The following is a 22,331-nucleotide window of genomic DNA, read 5'->3' on the forward strand; positions in this document are numbered from 1 at the left end:
TAAATTATATGCTGAGGTCGTTTATTTTTGCGCAACGCACTGTGCATTCCTGCGCGTAATCTTTTGCGCAATCTTCATTCCATTACACGTTTTTCTCCGATATTTTACGTAACAAAATTGTATATGTAAAAAAACAAGAAGCAAGTATTAATCGTATTTTTTTATTCATCATGTTATCAAAATCACATAAGACCTGGCATTTGAAGTGGTTATTAAAATGTTTACTGCAGTGGTACATTTTTCTTAGTATTTGCATATGAATGAATATAAATTATTTTACATAAAAAGTAATGAGTACAAAAACATTAATTACAAAATGTTGACATCAAAAATACAAAAACAATATGCTAATGAAGAAAGTGAGGTTCAGGTTTCTTTTCAATGCAGCAGTCTCTCTTACCTCATCAGTCATCCTATTGGAGCCATCCAGCAGGTTTGCAGGCAGTGAAACCGGAATGACAATAACCCAGAAGCACCATTCAACAGGTCTGAATGACTGGTTTCACATCTCACAATCATATTACTAAATGGTTCCTAAATAGCTTATGACCAGGACTGCGAAGGGCAGGACATTGGACATTTAACACTAAACACGTTTTAAATGTTGTTAAAACAATAGTTTAAAAAGTCTCATGTATCGTATAACATAACATAACTTTTCACATAAAGAAATGTAAGTCCTTCTTTGGTTTCCTAAAAAAGCAGTTTAATTCATTAATTGGCTTGCTATTGCTGTGTCCCTTGTTCTGATTGGAGGAGATTTCACCTTTGACCCGAAGTGTCACTTCCTGGATTGTGACTGATATAGGTTTGGGACTGGGGGCAAAGTAGAAAACAGAGTAGTCTGCAGCCTCCATCATCACCCCTCCTAGACTTTCCAGGCCAGGTGTGTGAAGGTGTGTTTAGGTAGATGTCCCTCCCCTCTATAGCCCCCCAGGTTCCTCGTTCCTCTGGAAGGGCTGAGTGTTCCTGGGTGGAGTATCACCATCCAGCTGGGTGAAAACATGAGAGATGGGAGGAGCACTGTAAATCACTACCAGTTCACACCCTTACGTTGCACCCCACACTTCCATAGTATTATGTGATGTCTTAATGGTAATCGGCCCAACAGTATGAAATGATCTGTGGTATTTTGGTCAGAATAATTATTGTATCTATAGTATAAAACACATGAAAGCACGTACCCGGCTGGTTTGACTGGGTCTTGTGGTGTAGGTGGAGCTCTGGTTGGGGTGGTGATCGGGATTGCTGTGATTGTGTCTGTCACAGTTACGACTGTGGTTCCCATGGCTACTGTTGCCACTGTTTTGGCCGATGCTGAGGCTGATGATAGCGTCACAGTTAGAGGATGGGCTGTGGGAGGGGCATAAAGGTTGTAGGGTTGTGCGTTCCAGGCTAGCCACCATCTGACGAGACTCATCTAGCAGCCTTTGTAGATTATTGGTGGAGGAACGCTGGTCCTCCTGGGGGAATGGACAAAATATAAAATGTTTAAACTTTAAGACTGAATCCTGGCCAATTACTTTTCTTTATCTCTACATTAGGAATTAATTATGAAGATCAGGAGTTTTTCCTCTCAGGCTATGTGGTCCACTCACATCATCTAAAGCTGCAAAAAGGCCTCCCAGGTTGCCGTTGACAACACCTCGTTCATTGGCGGTTGGAGAGGCGGAGTCATTCGCAAGACCGAGGCTCCTCCTACTCCGTGAGGAAGGGGAGGGGCTATCCAGGTACACACAGGTGAGATCACCTTGGCTGGGAAAGCAGTCAATCAATCAATCAATCCTACTATTCCTGAGACAAATTTGGGGTCAATATAAAAGAGTGTACCATTCTTTCTCTGTATATTCTGTCCCTACCAGGTGTTACGAGGGCTGATGTCTACCAGCAATATGGAGGAGTCCTCTGCCTCTGGTCCTCCATTAAACACAGCTAGGAGCTCAATCCCTGCACCTGGTCTTGCATCTGTCCCTGTCTCAGAGCTGCCTGCTTCAGACAGGCTAGGTTCACTCTGTTCCTGGCCTTCAGCTATACATCTACACCCACAGCTGGGTCCTGTCTGTCCGTCAACCATACTACCAAAGCCATAGCTCTGCCCTGCCTGTACTTCAGGCAAACTACCACAGCCACAACTAGCTGTCTTATAGGAGCTAGGTCCTGTCTGTCCCTCAACCATACTGCTACACCCACATTCAGGGGACTCAGTCCTCTCCACCAGGGAGCCGGCATTCGTACCGATTCCATCCTCACACAATGACTCCCTGCATTCTTTTCCTGATGTTCCCTGGTGGCTGTAGTTTGAGACTCCGTCGCTAGCTTTACCAGAAGTGTGACCCACATTCCCGCTGTTATTCTCGCTGAAATTCCCACTTACTCCACTCTGACTCCTGGTCCCCCTGCCTTCTTTTCTTGAAGATCCTTGGCGGCTGTAGCTGGGGACTCTGTCGCTAATGCTAACTTGATCGACAGTGTGGTTTAACGAACCCTCATTCCCACTAACTCCACTCTGACTCTGTATCCCTCTGCCTTCTCTCCTTGCTGATTTATTTTGGCTGCGGTAGCTAGCGATGCGGTCGCTCAGCGACAGTGTGGTGGTTCCCGGGGCTAGGCTACTACGGGTTGCCATGGTTTCCTTGCTAGCTCTCCTTCGTGTTTCCTGGCTACTGTAGTTTGATTCATGTTTGCGGAGTTCGGCGAGTTGTTGTTGCTCTTGTTGCCTAAGATACGTGCCTTGGTTTCCTGAAACAGTGGACAGGTAGTCGCTGAAGTTGACGCTAGCTTGGCCTGGCGATCGAGTTCGACTAAGCGTTCCTGTGGCGGCGACTATGCTTGGTGTCTCCATGGTTTCTCTACTCTCTCTACCTGTCATTGTTTCCTGGTGACTTGACTCTCGGTTGGTGTAGGAACTGGGAGTACGGGGGTTTGATATGTTCTGGTTCTCTCTCTTTGTCGATGAAAAACAGTCACTAACGCTGCTAGCTTGGACCATTGCGTGACTCAGCAACTCTCTGGGGACAGCAGCAATGAGGTCCCGGGTTGCTACTGCACCGTCAGTGAGGTCAGAGGTCAAATCTGAAACACTACTTTCATCCTCCTGTTGGGGTGCCTGTCTCTCTCCTGTGACAAGGAGGGGGAAGGGGGGTTCTGGACAGTTTGGGTGGTGATCTATACTTCTGCTTAAAGTCTGTCTGTAGACTGACCCTGTTGCTCGTCTCTCTGTCCCTCCTACTCTCTCCGTTCCCTGACTGGTAAGAGACACAATTTCAGCACCTCCTCTAAAGCCAAATAAAAATCAGCATAATATCTGAGACTGTGCACAACATCAACTGAGTAGAATAAATATACACATGCACAAACACCCAGCTCACCTCCCATGTGGACCCTGTCCCTCAGCCTGTTTCAGGGCCTCCCGGGTGCTCTCCAGGTTCAACTGAAGCAGCTGCAGGTCATTCTGCTGGTTCTCACACACCTGGAACACACACAATTAGGATTGTGGACACTTCATGCATATCAGGTCAGGGTAAATGATACTTTCATCGATTGACCCAGTGTAAATTACTATTCATTTACACCAATATCTTATATTTACATCAATATTTAATCTTAGTCTGGGTAACTTTGGGCCAAATACAGCTCCTTAGCCTCTTCAGGTTAACTGTGTCAGGGTTGAGTCAGGGCCCAGGTATGTGACACACCACCAATACAGACAGCGCCTAACAGCCGAGGTGGAGAACATTCCTGAAGTTCCACAGGTATGCTGTAGAACCTGACCGACAGCCCAGCCCAATGCGCTGTGGGTAAAAAGTGTGGAGGTAGAGATAAGGTAAGAGGTGACACACCTGGCGTAGACAGTGCAGCTCCGACTCTGTGCGCTCCTGCTTGGAACGAGCCAATCCCAGCAGCTCATCCTTCCAGCTCTCCCCCTCACCTAGGAGACAGGAACCATGTCAAAAGCAGTCACAACAGCTTCTTATCAATAGTTCGGGAGAAATGTGTGATATATTTTCTTGGTAAGCGATCTAAAATAATGCGCGATGAGACGAGAGAAGCTGGGGTGGTTCAATCAGCCAGTCTATCTATCTTAATACAGTCAATAAGAATAACAATGATTAGGAAGAGGAACTAGATGTTCCTGTTTAGGGAAACAATGACCTGGAACTATAGCACTACATGCATCCTCCCTACTGTTCCAGAGGAGGCCCTGTCATTACACTGGGAAACATTGCCTCTAGAGGTTGGTACCAGAAAAGAAGGGTTTGGGCAGCTGGGGTTTAAGTTGCTGTAAATCACACCGTGACAAACATATTTGTGAAAATGTTTCGCTCAAAAGTCCTATATAAATAAACTTGGTTGAATGTAAGGTACCCGAGAGAGCCAGCTCCCTGCGCAGCAGCTGTCCTTCCTGCTTCAGACGGATGATGTCCTCTCTCTGGGCACTGCCCTCTGTTACCTGCTGCTGTAACTCCTCTACAACCACAACACAGGGAGAGGGAAAAAGAGAGGGGGCAGTGTAGTGAGAGGGGGCAGTGTAGTGTACTGTATCTCTGAGCCATGTACTCTGGAACCTGTACCTTTGAGCCGTGTGTTCTCGTGCCGGACCTCTCTGTATCGCCGTTTGTGCTCCTCGACCTCCCTGAGCACCCTGGCGTCCCGTGAGTGACTCTCCTTCAGCGACCCCTCCATCTCCCGCAGGCGCCCAGACAGATCTACGATGTGATTGGTTGCCTCCGTCACATCCTTGTCCTGGTGGGGGAAGAAGAGGTTATATACAGTGGGTATCATAAGTATTCACCCCTCTTGGATTTTTTCACATTTTGTTGTGTTACAAAGTGGGACTGAAATTGATTTAATTTTCATTTTTTGTCAACAATCTACACAACATACTCTGTAATGTCAAAGTAGAAGAGAATTTCTTTACAAATGTTAGAATTTATGAAAAATAAACACTAATATATCTTGATTACATAAGTCAATACATGTTAGAATCATCTTTGGTAGTGATTACAGCTGTGAACCTTTCTGTTTAAGTGAAACATTTGCCCATTATTCTTTTCAAAATTCTTCATTCTCTGTCAAATTGGTTGTTGATCATCACTAGACAACCATTTTCAGGTCTTGCCATAGATTTGTAAGTTATGCTTGTAATCGTTAAGAACTGGGGAGTTTTCAGGATAAAAAAAAAACGGAATGGCGCTAAGCACAGGTAAAATCCTAGAGGAAAACCTGGTTCAGTTTGCTTTCCACCAGACATTGGGAAATTAATTCATCTTTCAAAAGGACAATAACCTAAAACACAAGGTGAAATCTACACTGGAGTTATTACCAAGAAGACAGTGAGTGTTCCTGAGTGGTCCAGATACAGTTTTGACTTAAATCTGCTTGAAAATATACGGCAAGAACTGAAAATGGTTGTCAAGCAATGATCAACATCCAATTTGACAGAGCTTGAAGAATTTTGAAGAGAATAATGAGCAAATGTTGCACAATCCAGATGTGAAAAGCTCTTCGAGGCTTACCCAGAAAGACACACAGCTGTAATCGCTGCCAAAGGTGATTCTAACATGTGTTGACTAAGGGGGTTGAATATTAAGATTGAATATTTATGTTAATTAAAAAAAATATATATATATTTTTTTTTTTACAAATGTTAGAATTTTTCTTATACTTTGCCAGAGTTTTTGTGTAGATCATTGATACAAAAATGACAATTAAATCCATTTTAATCCCACTTTGTAACACAACAAAATGTGGAAAAAGTCAAGGGGTGTGAATACCTTCTGAAGGCACTGTATATTTGTAATTTTCTTTTCACTCTGTCATTTGGGTCATTATTGTGGAGTAACTACAATGTTGTTGATCCATCATCAATTTTCTCCCTTCACAGCCATTGAACTCTGTAGCTGTTTTAAAGTCACCAATTCCTCCCTGAGCAGTTTCCTTTCTGTCCGTTGTGTCTGGGTGGTTTAGTACATCATCCACAGCATAATTATTAACTTGTTACCTAACTACCAATCACTGCCCTTCTTCATGAGGCTTTTGAAAAGCTTTCTGGTCTTTGTAGTTGAATCAGTGCTTGAAATTCAATACTTGACTAAGGGACCTTACAGATGTGTGTATGCGGGACAGACGAATGGGTAGTCATTCATAAATCATATCATCCCCTATTATTTCACACAATGTGAGTCTATGTAACTTATTATGCAATTTGTTAAGCCAAATTTTCCTCCTGAACTAATTTAGTCTTGCCTAAACAAAACGAGTAAATCATTTGGCAAACATGATATTTTAGTTATTCAATTTGCATTAATTTGTTAACCTTTCTAGAGTTTTCTTTTCACTTTGACATTATGGAGTATTTTGTGTAGATCGATGACAAAAAATCATACCCTAAATCCACTTCAATCTCACTTTGTCACGCATCAAAATGTGAAAAAAAATCCAAGGGGGTGAACACTTATGATAACCACTGTACAATTTACAGTCTGCATGTCTGTAATCTCGGCAGCGTCACTTTCACCAAAAGTTCATTCTGAAATTGCATTTTTGTGCCCCCCAGTTTTATCATTGGAATGTGATACCAAACGAGGGAACGGTGTGCTTTAGGACCAATGTGGACACCTCCAAGCGGTCAGGTAGGCTGTTTGGAGTGTTTATTTTACTGGATTAAAAAAATAATAATGTAGGTCCCTCCCTTCTAAAACCAAAGTTACGCCCCTGAATCTCGGTACCCAGAACCAAATCAGATAGGCTGTCGTGAGAGACTAGCATGTCTGTAACTGCATGGCCTTACTACTCTATTACAGGGTAATCAGAGTTAGAGACAAAGGTTTAAGAAAGCAAGCCTACCTTGAGTCTGAGCATGGTGCTGAGCTCCTCCCCTCTGACTTGCAGAGAGCCCAGCTGGGCTGACAAAGACATCACTGTGGAGTTCAGACTTTGGTTCTTCTCCTGGTGGCGGGGGGAGACAAAACAACACAACACCAGAAACCCTTTATTTTACAGTCCTGTTTAAGAACACAACACCGGAAACATGGACTGTAGTAAATAACCACATCAGTACAACACCAAATTGGCTGTGTGTGTGTGTGCTTGTACCTTCAGGTCGTGACAGTGTTGGCTGGTGTACTGCTGTTTCTTCCCTAGCTCGAGCAGCTGTTGCTGGGTAGAGTTGAGCTCCCTGTGGCCTTCCTTCTCCCGGGCCTCCACGACATGAACCCTCTTAGTTACAGCTCTGATCACCTCATTACGCTTCTGAAGCTCATCTAAGACAAGCAAACACACATTATGACACACAGATTGATACACATACAAGCAAAAACACACACACAGCATGCATGCATGCGCATAAACACCAGAGACCTTATCAATGCTATTCCCAGACCTGTCGTATTCAAAGCAAACATCATAAAATATTACAGAGGATGCAATTCACCATTTAAGTATGAATGTAACTACCCATCATTGAGGTTATTTTGGGAATGTACACACACAGATGATGAATGGAATATTTTGTGTTCATTTGAGGCCTGTGTCCCCTCTCTCACCCTCCAGGCGAGCACACCTCTGCTCCAGGGTCAGGACTCTCTGGCGGTCTTGTTCCCAGGCAGTGAGCTGCTTGTGGTGGGCAGCAGCCATGGTGTTGAGCTCCTGGTCCCGGTCTTTCAGTTCACAAATCAGCAGCTGCAGCTCCCGCCTCTGCCTTTGGATGGTGGCACTCTCCATCTCACCAAGAGGCTATTATAACACACACACACACACAGACAGACAGACAGACAGATAGAGACAGATACCCAAATGTAAATACAGGAGTGAGTAGGTATGCACACACACACCTCCACAAACATGTAGAGTACCAGTACTGACCTGCTACCTATAATGGTAGCCTTGCTAGCTCATAGTAATAGTTTCACATTTTATCAACCAGTCGTTAGCTACCATGGGCAATTACACCTTAATATCATTAACATTCTATTCTGCATTCTGTGATTCTATCGAGGATACAATGATGTAACAAAGGAGAACATAAGCAGCGTGTTCCATAATGTTTGAAAAATGAGCCATTTGGCTTTATGTGTTATGTAAAAAGCAGCACCTCCCACCATTCTGTCCTGTAGGAGGGGTAGAGACAGGGAGGGGGGTTGGGTGTAGAGGCTTCCTGTGGGACTGAGGCTTGGGGGACTTCTGGATGACTGGCTGGCCATCTTCTGTCCCTCACTCTGAGCTGAGGTAGACACTAGGGAAGGCTCCTCGATAGAAGCTCCCACATTCTTCTGCAAAAATGGAGCCATTGCCATTCATGTTAGAATTTCTCATTTGACTAGACTAGTAGCCTAACCAAGGCAACAAGACAAAATAAAAACGTATAAAATTAGTTTTCCAAACTTTTTAGGGATGAAATATAGCAGGTCCAATAACAGTGATTTGCTCACTATTACCTTTTTCACCGGTGTGCTGTGCCAGGGATCACATGGAGTGACTGAAATCACAAATACACGTTTTTGTTTAAAATACAGTTACTGCCAGCTTTCTCAGACATAGCCGACTCAATTCAACTCCACGATTTTACAATGGAGTTGAGCGGCGACTAGTGTGGGCAGACGGGAGACATTGTCCTATGTAACTGCATGCTATTCTGTGGGTGCTGAAATCAGTAGTTCTTAATAAAAACGTAATTGTATGTGATGTCGTAACTCCAATCCGCCCACACTAGTCGCCGGTCAACTCCATCGTAAATCGTGGAGTTGAATCGGCTATCTCAACACCAGAATAACTGTGTGATGAGACACACACACACACCAAAATAGCTGTGTGATGAAGAGTGTCCAGATCCTCCATTTGGATTGAATGTTCTTCTACTGCCTTGGTCCATCTCCACTCAGTCATGGCGGTTTTTGTAACTTGTACTGTTACAGTTCTGATTAACTTTAACGCTAGCTAGCTACGCTAACGTTCAACAGATTTAGATGGGCATCTCATGATCATTGTCTGCTATTAAATCATGGAACCATTTACATAAATACTTTGACAACAAAACACAGAGCATAATCAAATAAAATGGATTACTCCACAATTATCTCACATTATGTTAATTTGGAAATGGAAATATCCAGCTAGCCTAGCATTAAATTCCTGTTGAACGTTTGCACATTTTCAAATCACTTGTTGTGATGGCCGCGGAGGAGTGGATGTCAAGGCACACACGTGAATGCCTATCGTATAACGTCAAAATAAAATCATATTAGGAGTTTTATATAAGATATATTTGACTTTATTTTCCAATAGATCGGAATGTTGTTATAAAATGCAATTTATCGATATATCGTTGACAAATGGTTAATTTTTATACAAATAATAATACAGGCAACTAGGTGAACACCTGTTATTTCTTTGCCGAGCGTGCGTTCCAATAGGCATTGACAGGACCCCTAGCTAAATCAGGCAGTAGGTGTGCTCAAGCTGTTATAACTGAGCATTAATCTGTTTCAACTTTACTTAATAATGCTTGTTTTGTTGATCAGTCAACAATATTAAGGTTGTTTTCGAGGGGTATGTATCATGTTGTTGTCTTTCCATTGATTGATTGATTTGGAGGTGATGCTAATGTGCCATCTAACGTTAGTTGCGCCGTTAGTTAGCATATATAGCTAACTAGCTGTGAATGAAGTCTCAGCCAAGGAACCAGTTGTCAAAAATATTATCTAGCTAGCTGGCTGGCCAGCTGTTGAATTTAGCTAGCTCGTCCATTGCCATATTATCACGACTTTTGCTTATCTAACTTGGATATATCCTAATTGTATCTGGTAAAAGCACCAACATAGGCAGCATGCAAGTTAGCAAGCTAATGGTAGCTGGCTAATTATGTCTGACAGCCTGATTTTGAGTTTTAACAGCAGCTGTAAGGAAAGCTGTCATACAATTCTACCTATTTGTGAATGAATAACAATCATCTTCTTTGTTGTCAAGCTATATATTGCTCCCCCGCATGTTAACTAGGTAAGGCCAAGGTATGACGTGCCAAATATCCCTGTTTAGGACCTCACGTTGCCCAATAATTTACTAAAGGAAACTAACGTTGCTCCTTATAGTCCAAGGACCTTACATGTTCTGTTTAGAGGTGAATTGGCTCTGGCAGCCAAAACAGACAAATACTCTATTAAAACGTGACTCGATTCTCAATTGCGGTATTATTGTAGAAACATATAGCCCTCTTGCTTTGGAACACAACATCGGGAGTCTGTGTATTGGTTGGACTCGCTGAGTGGTGCATCTTTTTGGAGGCTGGCGTCGGAGAAAAAAAAACCTTACCACAATAAAGCTAGCATCACCATAACGTTTCCAGTCAACAAGGACATATGTATAATCTCTATTTACCATATGTGAAATGTGTTCCTCGCTATCAAATAAACGTCTGAATCCAACCTTTGTCCGAACAGCATCAAATCAAATGTTATTGGTCGCATACACATATTTAGCAGATATTATTGCTGGTGTAGCGAAATGCTTGTGTTCCTAGCTCTAGCAGTAATATCTAACAATGCACACAGATCTAAAGTAAACTAATGGAATTAAGAACTATTTAAATATTAGGACAAGCAGTGTGTGTGTGTGTGTGTGATGGGATGTGTAAACATAGTCATGGACAGTATGTGGATAGACTATTTATTGTCTGTAGAATGCGTAGGACAGAATGGTGTGTGTAGATGGCTAGGATGGCATTGAATAGAATACACTATATACATATGAAATTAATAAAACAGTATGCAGACATCATTAAATTCACCAGTGTCTATGTACATAGGCCAGTAGCCTCCAAGGTGTAGGGTTGAGTAACCGGGTGGTAGTCGGCTAGTGACAGTGATTTAAGGGCAGGGTACTGGGTGGAGGCTGGCTAGTGATGGCTGTCTGATGGCCTTGGTCCCAGATTTGATGCACCTGTACTGACATTAGACACCGCATTTCAGTCGATACTTCCTACCAAAAATCTACCACTGTCTACACAGCAGGTGGTGCGGTTCTGACAGAAGTTGGATTCAGATGTTTATTTGATATTGAGGGTCACATTTCACTTTACGTCTAACATCTGTTTTCTGTAAATAAGCGCTCTAAAATGGAAATCTGGCCGTGTGGGAACTCTGAAATGTTGTGTAGAAATGTAATCTTTTTTTTTTTGCGAGAACAGTTCTTGCAGATATCTTCCATATGTTTCTAAAACCAGCTAAGAAGATTTTAGTTTTGACGCTAATTTCCAGAAATGTTGCCATTGGGCTGAGGGAGAATTTGCTGTTTTAAAGCCAATTTCCTGCAATTCTACACATTTTGCCATGGCTTCTTGCCATGTTCTTATGCTGAGTGACTCAAACATGACAAAATCAATGGGGGCTGCCATGACATTTATGGAATTTTACATTGACTGTCTAGTTTATGGTGATTGTTAGTTCTCAAAGATGATCTTATGAAAAAATATATCTCCATGATCTTTTCTACTTACTTTATATCTGGTTTTAGTTATTTAAGTTCACACTGAATGTTTTACCATCCCGAAAATACAATTTCCCCCAAAATATTGGGAAAATTGTCATCCTATTGTTTGGCGTAGCAGCTGATAAATTAATATAGGGGAAACACTGCGCTGCAGGTAGTTAGCGTCTATGAATGGGTTAGACCTCACGTATCTTAGCTGAAGATGGGGTTGTTGACTCATTTGGGGTGCAAGGGTAGCTTAGTGGTTAGAGTGTTGGGCCATTAACCGAAAGGTTGCAAGATCGAATCCCTGAGCTGACAAGGTAAAAAGCTGTCGTTCTGCCCCTGAACAAGGCCGTTAACCCACTGTTCCTAGGCTGTCATTGAAAATAAGAATTTGTTCTTAACTGACTTGCCTAGTTAAATAAAGGTAATATAAATAAAAATGTATTGAGTGCAAAGTAACTACAATAGCAGCAGGAGTAGCATCATCAGTCAAATATATTGCAGCAGTTTTCATGGTGAGTTAGGTGTTATGCATTGATTAAAGTGGCAGTCCATGTTCACTGTGACATGGCAGGCCATGACAAGAATCTGTTTTTAGTGTTTTGACAATGTAAGTTTGCTGTCCTCAGACCAATCCATTGTCGAGGGTCCAGGATCCAAGTTGTCTGGTGAAAGGCTGATTCTCACTTTTTGTTTGATTTGAAGGTATACTTTATCCAATTAACCTTTTTCCCCCTCTGTGTTCAGATAATCTGTAATGGCTACTACTGAGAATGCAGAGACGTGTTCACCAGAAAACAAAGGAGGCCATCATGGGAGTGCTGACCCAGACACAAAGTGCCCAAAGAAAGTCCAGTATTGTGGCGGTAAGAACTACTGGGCATTTTCCGAAATGGCACCCTATTCTAGTGATCTATACATGCTCATGGCCAATTCCTCAAACATTGATTTGCGGTATCACATGATTGTCAAGGTCTAACACCTCTGTTGTTGGTTTTCCAGTGTGCTCCTTGCCAACAGAGTACTGTGAGTACATGCCTGAGCCATCCAAATGCAGGCAGTGGCTGGAGAAGAACTTCCCAGATGTGTTTGCCAGGATGAGTGTAGGTGAGTTTCATCAGACAGTCTCTCGGTCTTTCTTTGTCTCTCTGTTTCCTATCAGGAAGATGGGCAATAATACTCTGGAGGTGGGCAATAATGAATGATGTCTTATTAAAAACACTTTTTCTTATGCCTTACTGGTCCGGTAGGAAATGCTTCCAAGCAGGACACTGGCGGTGTAGAGGTGCCCCTTGTTGGAGAGGAGGATGAAAAGAAGAAGCAGAAGAGAGGTCTGAGTTCCTCTTCATTTTGATTTCTTGAATGCATCCTTCCTCAAATCCTAAACCAGTGTATCCCAGCACAACCTTCAGGGACCCCCCCAGCCTTTGTGCTAATTTGGGTGTTTGTCGCATTGTTTAACTTATTTTGTACATGATGTTGCGGCTACTGTATCTTGTGACAAAAAGAGCTTCTGGATATCAGAATCCCGATTACTCAATTTGAACTGGACAAATAATTTTTCTTTAATGAGTGACTACTACTACTACTTTGAGACCAGGCACAAATCCCTGTCATTCGCGTGAAGAATATACGGAAATACAGGGAGCTGAGATTGGGGTGCCTTGTGAGAATTTGTCGTCGAGTGGGTAACCCACCTCTACCATTCGTTCTATTATCCAACGTGAAATTACTGGAGAATAAACAGGATGATCTTCGTTCGAGACTATCCGAGCAACGGGACATGAAACTGTAATATCTTATGTTTCACCGAGTCGTGGCTGAACGACAACACGGATAATATACAATTGGCTGGGTTTTCTGTGCATCGGCAGGACAGAACAGCTACATCTGGTAAGACAAGGGGCGGGGTGTGTCTTTTGTCAATAACAGCTGGTGCGCGATGTCTATTGCTCGCTTGAGGTAGAATACCTCATGATAAGCTGTAGACCACTCTATCTACCGAGAGTTTTCATATTTTTTTGTAGCCATCTATTTACTACCACAAACTGATGCTGGCACTAAGACCGCACTCAACGAGCTGTATAAGGCCATAAGCAAACAAGAAAATGCTCATCCAGTGATCCTAGTGGCCAGGAACTTTAATGCAGGGAAACTTAAATCCATTTTACCTCATTTCTACCAGCATGTTACATGTGGAACCAGAGGGGGGAAAAACTAGGTACCTTTACTGCAGACACAGAGACTCGTACAAAGCTCTCCCTCCATTTGGCAAATCTGATCATAATTATATTCTCCTGATTCCTGCTTACAAGCAAAAACTAAATCAGGAAGTATCAGTGACACTCACAATATGGAAGTGGTCAGATGATGCGGATGCTACGCGACAGAACTGTTTTGCTAACACAGACTGGAATATGTTCCTGGGATTCGTCCAGTGGCATTGAGGGGTATACCACCTCAGTCACCGGCTTTATCAATAAGTGCAGTGACTATGTTGTCTACACAGTGACCGTACGTACGTATCCCTATTAAGAAATCCCATTATGCCCTCAGGTGAAACATCAAACAGGCAAAGTGTCAATTCAGGACTAAGATTGAATCTTACTACACTGGCTCTGATGCTTGTCAGATGTGGCAGGGTTTGTAAACTATTACGGTCTACAAAGGGAAACCCAGCTATGAGCTTCCCAGCAACGTGAGTTTACCAGATGAGCTAAATGCCTTTTTATTCTCGTTTTCCGGCAAGTAACACTGAATCATGCATGAAAGTACCAGCTGTTCCGGACAACTGTGTGATTACGCTTTCCATAGCCGATGTGAGCAAGACCTTTTAAACAGGTCAACATTCACAAGGCCGCGGGGTAATCCAGACAGATTACCAGGACATGTACTCAGAGCATGCGCGGACCAACTGGCAAGTGTCTTCACTGACATTTTCAAGCTCTCCCTGACCGAATCTGTAATTCCTACATGTTTCAAGCAGACCACCATAGTCCTTGTGCCCAAGAATGCGAAGGTCACCTCACTAAATGACTAAGGCCGTACCACTCATGTCGGTAGTGCTTTGAAATGCTGGTCATGGCTCACATCAACACCATCCCAGAAACCCTAGACCCAATTCGTATACCGCCCTAACAGATCCACAGATGACGCAATCGCACTCCACACTGCCCTTTCCCAACTGGACAAAATGAACACCCAGGTGATAATGCTTTTCATTGACTACAGCTCAATGTTCAACACCACAGTGCCCACAAAGCTCATCACTAAGAAAGGACCATGGGACTAAAATCCTCCCTCTGCAACTGGATCCTGGACTTCCTGACGGGCCGCCCCAGGTGGTAAGGGTAGACAACAACACATGTCACGCTGATCCTCAACACGGGGAGCCATCAGGGGTGCGTGCTTAGTCCCATCCTGTACTCCCAGTTCAAGCACGACTCCAACACCATCATTAAGTTTGCTGACGACACAACAGTGGTAGGCCTGATAACCGCCAACGATGATACAGCCTATAGGAAGGAGGTCAGATACCTGGCAGTGGTGTGCTAGGACAACAACCTCTACCTCAACATGAGCAAGACAAAGGAGCTGATCATGGACTACAGGAAAAGGAGGGCCGAACACGCCACATTCACATCAACAGTAGAGGAGCAGGTTGAGAGCTTCAAATTCTTTGGTGTCCACATCACCAACAAACTCATGGTCCAAACACACCAAGACAATCATGAAGAGGGCACGACAACACCTTTTCCCCCTCAGGAGCCTGAAAAGATTTGGCATGAGTCCCCAGATCCTCAAAGTTCTACAGCTGCACCATTGAAAGCATCCTGACTGGTTGCGTCACTGCCTGGTATGGCAACTGCTAGGCATCTGACTGTAAGATGCTACAGAGGGTAGTGTGTACGGTCCAATACATCACTGGGGCCATGCCTCCTGCCATCCAGGACCTATATACTAGGCAGTCAGAGGAAGACCCAGTCACCCAGGTCATAGACTGTTCTCTCTGCTACCGCACGGCATGCGGTACCGGAGCGCCAAGTCTAGGTCCAAAAGGCTTCTCAACAGCTTCTACCCCAGGCCGTAAGACTGCTGAACAATTAATCAAATGGCCACCCGGGCTATTTACATAGTGTGTTTTTTTTTACCCAGTGTTTTTACACTACTGCTACTCGCATTTATTATCTATGCATAGTCACTACCCCTACCTACATATACAAATGACCTCAACTAACCTGTACCCCCGCACATTGATTTGATACCGGTACCCCCTTTATATAGCCTCGTTATTTTATTGTTACTCTTTGTGTTTTTTACTTCAGTTTATTTACCAAATATTTTCATAACTCCATTTCTTGAACTGCATTGTTTAGTATTTCACGTTAAGGTCTACACCTCTTGTATTCGGCACCTGTGACAAATAACATTTTTATATGATTTGCTCTATTCCAGACTAAATCACTGGGGTTCATTGGTTGAATCAGGTCTTAGTGCTGAAGTAGAACAAGCACTTGCAACTGCTAGGGGGTGTCTGAAGACTGGCATTGGAGAACCCTGTTCTAACCCATCTGTGCTGACTCTCTCTAGGTGGCAGAGGACAGATCAAACAGAAAAAGAAGACTGTCCCTCAGAAAATAACGATAGCTAAAATCCCCCGCGCCAAGAAGAAATATGTCACCCGAGTCTGTGGAATGAACACCTTTGGTAAGACTGACTGTCACATCCTGTTACTGTAAAGACCTTGTTAAAGACATGGACAGACCCTAACCTTGTTGTTTTTCTTGCTTGTGACTGTGGACTTCCTCCCTGCAGACATTGACCTTAAAGAGGCTCAGAGATTCTTTGCCCAGAAGTTCTCCTGCGGCGCCTCGGTGACGGCGGAGGATGAAATCATCATTCAGGGAGATTTTACAGATGACATCATCGATGTCATTCAGGAAAAGTGGCCTGAGGTAAGACGGCTGTGTTTACTCTCCAACGCCACATAGATGGCTGAAAAAAGTTAGTTACAGGAAATAGACGAGTAGTGTGTGTGTACCTGAATGAGATATATATTACACACACTAACCATCTGTCTTTCCATTGTAGGTGGATGACGACAGCATTGAAGATCTTGGAGAAGTCAAGAAGTGAAGACCCGACGTGCACTTTTACTGAAAATGGATGCAACATGTAACAACAACCTGGCCAAATGTACACATTAACATTAAAAAGGAGTCGTTTTATATCTATTTTATTTACTGTATAGAAACTGTGGACTTGGCCACTCCCTTTTGGCATTTTTCAGTTCTTGATAGCTGCTGCCTGTCTCTCTCAGTCGCCAAAGGTCTGGTCTGATGTGATTCCTTCCCAAACGCTTTTCACTCAGCAAAATTTTAGTGTAATAAATGTCGCTCATTCACTTGCTCATTTTTTAGTCCTTCTTTCAGACCTCTCTCTTCATCATCCCACCCTGTAAGTACATCTCACTGTACTGTCTGCAATGTATGTTTATACTGCCATTGTATTTCAATTAATGAGACCCATTTAATGAGACCCATTTAAGGTATTTATATTCTGTAGGAAAGGGACGAGGCCAATGGAACTCAGTGACATGCTTGGAAATATGCATTATGGTGATATTATTATAGGAAATTGGGCTGCACATAATCGGGTAGTTAATATTTTCTGAAAGGATTTTAAATCACATCTAACAGGATCTATTTGTCTAACTTTTGGATAAGGCTCACTGGCATCTCAGGATGCAAAAGATGGATGGTGTTTCCCTCAAACCAGCGACTCTCCTAGCAAAATGATAAAGAATAGATAAGAGTCTGAGATGACCTCCCTTTAAAACTGCTTCGTTAGGCACATTTTCTTCCAATTTGTGCCTACTGAACCAGACCAGGTGTCATGACCTTTAAGTTAAACTGTATTCTGGGAACCCTTGCGCTCCCTTATATACCTACGAGTATGATCTTTCCACCAGCATAATAGTTTTATAATGACCCCTGTCGGGGGAGGTTCCTTGTTCCTTGTCAATCATTGGCTTATTGGTGAAATCAGCAGTCAGACTCTTCTTTAAATAAATCAAACCTTCAATAATGCAATTGCAGAGAGACTTTAACAATGGAAGCACAGCATGCATGTTTCACAGTAAGTTCTGCAACCAAAAAGGGCGCAGCTGATTATATACTTTGATCACTTCCCTGATGGTGTGATCATCTACTTCAGGGTATATGTGCTGCAATAAGCTGAGGTAACCTAGTACAGTACATTTTCTTAATTCATTAGCATTGACCACTTTACACAAGATCAAAATGAGACACTTGTTACTTCTATCTAGTTTCGGTCTGACTCACACCCAGCCTGCAGGTTAAGGGCTTAACCGCAAAGATGAAAATAGATAGCTTGTGCAAGGTATAGTGTCAGACACATAGCAACAGTACAATAGTGAGACAAGCATATGAATCTTAAGGTCCCCTTAATCAATAATGGGGAGGGTCTTTGGGACCCTACACCCCATAATCCCTGGGCTGTTGGTGTCCTCACTCAGTGCCATCTGCCTACAGAGCTCCATAAGAGAACACACTGCACACCCACACACTCTCTCCACATTGTTGGCACCGGAAGATGGTTTGCATGACTGCAAACAATAAAATCCCCGGTCAAATGTAGGAGATGCCTAGACAACACTATCAATATTGACTATTTTCAGAGAGGAGCAAAGCAGCACACAGACAGTCTCTCCTGTTAAAAGCGTATCGTTTGACCCATGGCAAACTTCACTACTACAGAAGATGACTGCTGCGCCTTTGAGTCTCCCATCCTGGTGCTGGAGTTCATGTTTGGGCTGATGGGGAATGTTATGGCTCTGTGGATGTTTATTTTCCACATGGACACCTGGAAGCCCAACTCTGTCTACCTCACACAGCTGGCCGTTGCCGACTCCATCGTCCTGTTCTGGCTTCCATTCAGAGCCGACTACTACCGACGCGGGGAGCACTGGATCCATGGTGATGCCATGTGCCGGATTATGCTGTTCATGTTGACGGCCAACCGCGGCGCTGGCATCTTCTTCCTCACTGCAGTGGCTGTCGACCGTTACCTCAAGATCGTTCACCCCATGAACAAGATCAACCGGATGGGCCTGAATTATGCTCTGTGGGTGTCTCTGGGCCTGTGGGGGATGATCATCGCTGCAACCGGGTACCTGCTGACCAACGAACACTTATTCTACCGCAACAACCAGACACAGTGCGAGAGCTTCAACATCTGCATGGGCTTCAGCCCGCTGTCTACGTGGCACAACACCTTATACGTGACCCAGTTCTTCTTGCCCACTGCCATTGTCACCTTCTGCACGGTCTGCATCACCTGGCAGCTGAAGAACAAGACGATCGACACCGGGGGGAAGATCAAACGTGCGGTGCAGTTTGTCATGGCCGTGGCACTCATCTTCATAATTTGCTTCTTCCCCAGTACAGTGTCTCGGATCGCTGTGTGGATCCTCAAGGCCTGGTACAACGAGTGCCATTATTTCAAAGAGGCCAGTTTGGCGTTCTACACTTCTGTGTGTTTCACCTACTTCAACAGCGTGCTGAACCCCATCGTGTACTACTTCTCCAGCTCTGCCTTCAGTGGGAACTTCCAGAAGCTGTTCAATAGACTGCTGGGGAGGAAAGAGGAGGAGGTACGGCCAACCTCGCCTGAGACTGGGACCGAGATCAGCAGTGCAAATACAGTGTCAGGGAGGAGTAGTAACTTCCAATCACTGGTCCAGGGTGAGGGCCTATACTCGCAAAGCGTCTCAGACTTATTCATTGTGATGTAAAATACAAAACTGATCCTAGATCAGCAGTCCTAGGCTTACTCTGAGACGCTTTTATGAAAAGGTACCCAGGAGAACAAAATATCTGACTTTGTGTGATTTTTCTTCTTCTACTCTAGTGGAATATGGTGTGTTCTAAAGAATATTAACCAGATGTGAAGGAAGTCAAGGAAGGTGGAGATAGTTGTCTGTTAGATGCAAATCTTAACATTTTTATGTTATGTTGATGTTCTGTAGCTAAAAGTAGAAATTCATTAATTGGTTCGCTCAATTAAGATTTTGTTTGCAGTATAACAGTGGAATCTTTCATGTAATATTTCATATTTACAATACTTTGTCTTTGAGTTTTGTGTATTTGCTGGTGATTCAAGTAAATTCCTTGTGAACTAGAAAAGTACATTTCCTAAAGAAAATATGTGTGCTTGCTAGCTTGTCTTAAAGTATTTTTGGTTGTGAAATAAGTTATAGTAGTTATAGTGACTGCAGTAGCAATGATAGTGACTGCTTATAGTTGAAAAAGTAGGTAGATTTGATTTGATTATTTGATAGAATAGGATAGCCTGAACATGTCAAGTTGGTTCAGTGTCTCTAGCTTGAACAGTTCAAGAGTTACTATTAGTGTTGGTGTTTTTTTTATACTAATGTTACCACTGTATTACTATGTTTCTCATTCAAAACCATGTTAATTTATGCATATTTTTTATTGTTATAGTTCAAAAAGTATAGATAGGTGGAAAGATTGTTTTGATTGATAACATGAGAAAGTTAATTTAGTGTCTCTAGCTTTAACAGAAAGTTAATTTTGTGTCTCTAGCTTTAACAGTTCAAGAGTAAATATTACTGTTAGTGGGTTATTTTATGATAATGATAAATGATTTACATAGTTATAATGTATAAAGTAAAAAAATGTTAGTTGTTTCAATGTTTGTAGCTGAAATGGTGAAAGAGCAGTAGCATTTAAAATGTCTACCACTGTGTTGTTGTTTGACTTTAAAAACATGACAGTTTATGCAAATGTATGCTAATTAAAATAAATTATATTTGATAAAAGTTTTAGAGAGCAGTGTCGGGAGAAATGGTAATGCATATTAAGATGGTTTCTGTGGAGGTTGAATTGCTAAAAGGCTCATGGTTTTTGACATTTTTTGTGCTCTTTGAAACCAGCAACTGACGGTAAAAACAGACTTCTCAAAAGAAGTGGAAACATTCATAGCCAATTGGCACTACATCAATAAACACATAGTTTTGCGGGAGAAAATAGAATGTCTACGTTGCACAGTAATATTGCTCTCTCACATATCTCATGGTTTATTTTAAGGATGAGGAGACTACGATTCCTTAGTATAAGGGAGTCATGAAATCTGAAGACACGTTACATTAGCCAAGACACATTACAGCAATCATATTCACTGTTTAAAACATTAAATTCATCACTGAACAGGTGTGTGAATCGTCTTTATTGGCTTTTTTCGTTATTTCACTGCTATGCCTGAATTCGACCCAAATCCAACTAGGAAGCCTTGGGTGTTGAGGAGCGGTTGGATGAAACCAATCCCATGTCAAGAATAACTCTCAACCTTGCCAGCCCGCTCTTAATTTTTATTCATTTTGACTTGCCATAAGTTCTGTGTCTGAACTGTGCATAATACATCTAGAGTGGTCTTTCCTTCAGCAAGCACACTAATTCATTGTGATTTCCACAAACCAATGATTCAAGTAGATTATTTCCAGAGAGATTATTTTCATTGAAAGATGTCAAATACACTGACTTTCCAAGTGAGACAAATGTGTTTTGTGAGGTTGTCTATGGTTTAGTAAGTACACTGGCAATGTGTTTGCATAAAAGCAAATGTGAATACATGTTGTTCTATACCATGTACAATATGATTTTAATTATCACTGTATATATATATACAGTGCCTTGCGAAAGTATTCGGCCCCCTTGAACTTTGCGACCTTTTGCCACATTTCAGGCTTCAAACATAAAGATATAAAACTGTATTTTTTTGTGAAGAATCAACAACAAGTGGGACACAATCATGAAGTGGAACGACATTTATTGGATATTTCAAACTTTTTTAACAAATCCAAAACTGAAAAATTGGGCGTGCAAAATTATTCAGCCCCTTTACTTTCAGTGCAGCAAACTCTCTCCAGAAGTTCAGTGAGGATCTCTGAATGATCCAATGTTGACCTAAATGACTAATGATGATAAATACAATCCACCTGTGTGTAATCAATTCTCCGTATAAATGCACCTGCACTGTGATAGTCTCAGAGGTCCGTTAAAAGCGCAGAGAGCATCATGAAGAACAAGGAACACACCAGGCAGGTCCGAGATACTGTTGTGAAGAAGTTTAAAGCCGGATTTGGATACAAAAAGATTTCCCAAGCTTTAAACATCCCAAGGAGCACTGTGCAAGCGATAATATCGAAATGGAAAGAGTATCAGACCACTGCAAATCTACCAAGACCTGGCCGTCCCTCTAAACTTTCAGCTCATACAAGGAGAAGACTGATCAGAGATGCAGCCAAGAGGCCCATGATCACTCTGGATGAACTGCAGAGATCTACAGCTGAGGTGGGAGACTCTGTCCATAGGACAACAATCAGTCGTATATTGCACAAATCTGGCCTTTATGGAAGAGTGGCAAGAAGAAAGCCATTTCTTAAAGATATCCATAAAAAGTGTCGTTTAAAGTTTGCCACAAGCCACCTGGGAGACACACCAAACATGTGGAAGAAGGTGCTCTGATCAGATGAAACCAAAATTGAACTTTTTGGGAACAATGCAAAACGTTATGTTTGGCGTAAAAGCAACACAGCTCATCACCCTGAACACACCATCCCCACTGTCAAACATGGTGGTGGCAGCATCATGGTTTGGGGCTGCTTTTCTTCAGCAGGGACAGGGAAGATGGTTAAAATTGATGGGATGATGGATGGAGCCAAATACAGGACCATTCTGGAAGAAAACCTGATGGAGTCTGCAAAAGACCTGAGACTGGGACGGAGATTTGTCTTCCAACAAGACAATGATCCAAAACATAAA

At 42.6% G+C, this 22,331-nt stretch overlaps 3 protein-coding genes across 5 annotated transcripts; 2 read left to right on the forward strand and 1 right to left on the reverse strand.

The window, feature by feature from the left end:
• Window positions 1-145: 145 nt before the first annotated feature.
• On the reverse strand, window positions 146-9,169 carry ccdc62 (coiled-coil domain containing 62). Of its 2 annotated transcripts, XM_024381048.2 has the most exons (13): window positions 8,797-9,169; window positions 8,436-8,476; window positions 8,100-8,270; window positions 7,545-7,734; window positions 7,096-7,262; window positions 6,847-6,948; window positions 4,572-4,743; window positions 4,366-4,467; window positions 3,840-3,928; window positions 3,369-3,469; window positions 1,599-1,755; window positions 1,185-1,463; window positions 146-992 (listed from the first exon to the last, which is right to left on the reverse strand). In XM_024381048.2, exons 1-13 carry the CDS (start codon window positions 8,867-8,869, stop codon window positions 924-926), a joined length of 1,713 nt encoding a protein of 570 aa, XP_024236816.1. In that variant the 5' UTR covers window positions 8,870-9,169; the 3' UTR covers window positions 146-923. The 2 variants fall into 2 exon arrangements, with proteins under 2 accessions (XP_024236816.1, XP_024236817.1); XM_024381049.2 differs by lacking the exons at window positions 8,436-8,476; window positions 8,797-9,169 and having other exon boundaries at window positions 8,093-8,168.
• Window positions 9,170-9,405: 236 nt separating this feature from the next.
• On the forward strand, window positions 9,406-16,878 carry LOC112219625 (density-regulated protein). Of its 2 annotated transcripts, none has more exons than XM_042302138.1 (7): window positions 9,406-9,546; window positions 12,214-12,332; window positions 12,469-12,573; window positions 12,708-12,797; window positions 16,057-16,173; window positions 16,282-16,421; window positions 16,558-16,878. In XM_042302138.1, the coding sequence occupies exons 2-7, from the start codon at window positions 12,224-12,226 to the stop codon at window positions 16,600-16,602; spliced, it is 606 nt and encodes a 201-aa protein (XP_042158072.1). In that variant the 5' UTR covers window positions 9,406-9,546; window positions 12,214-12,223; the 3' UTR covers window positions 16,603-16,878. The 2 variants fall into 2 exon arrangements, with proteins under 2 accessions (XP_042158072.1, XP_042158073.1); XM_042302139.1 differs by having other exon boundaries at window positions 12,717-12,797.
• Window positions 16,879-16,992: 114 nt separating this feature from the next.
• Window positions 16,993-20,691, forward strand: LOC112219624 (hydroxycarboxylic acid receptor 2-like). Its single transcript, XM_024381043.2, has one exon. It carries the CDS (start codon window positions 18,224-18,226, stop codon window positions 19,280-19,282), a length of 1,059 nt encoding a protein of 352 aa, XP_024236811.2. The 5' UTR covers window positions 16,993-18,223; the 3' UTR covers window positions 19,283-20,691.
• The last annotated feature ends 1,640 nt before the right edge of the window (window positions 20,692-22,331 follow it).

The sequence above is a fragment of the Oncorhynchus tshawytscha genome, linkage group LG20 (assembly GCF_018296145.1).
Source record: "Oncorhynchus tshawytscha isolate Ot180627B linkage group LG20, Otsh_v2.0, whole genome shotgun sequence".
Taxonomy (NCBI): domain Eukaryota; kingdom Metazoa; phylum Chordata; class Actinopteri; order Salmoniformes; family Salmonidae; genus Oncorhynchus; species Oncorhynchus tshawytscha.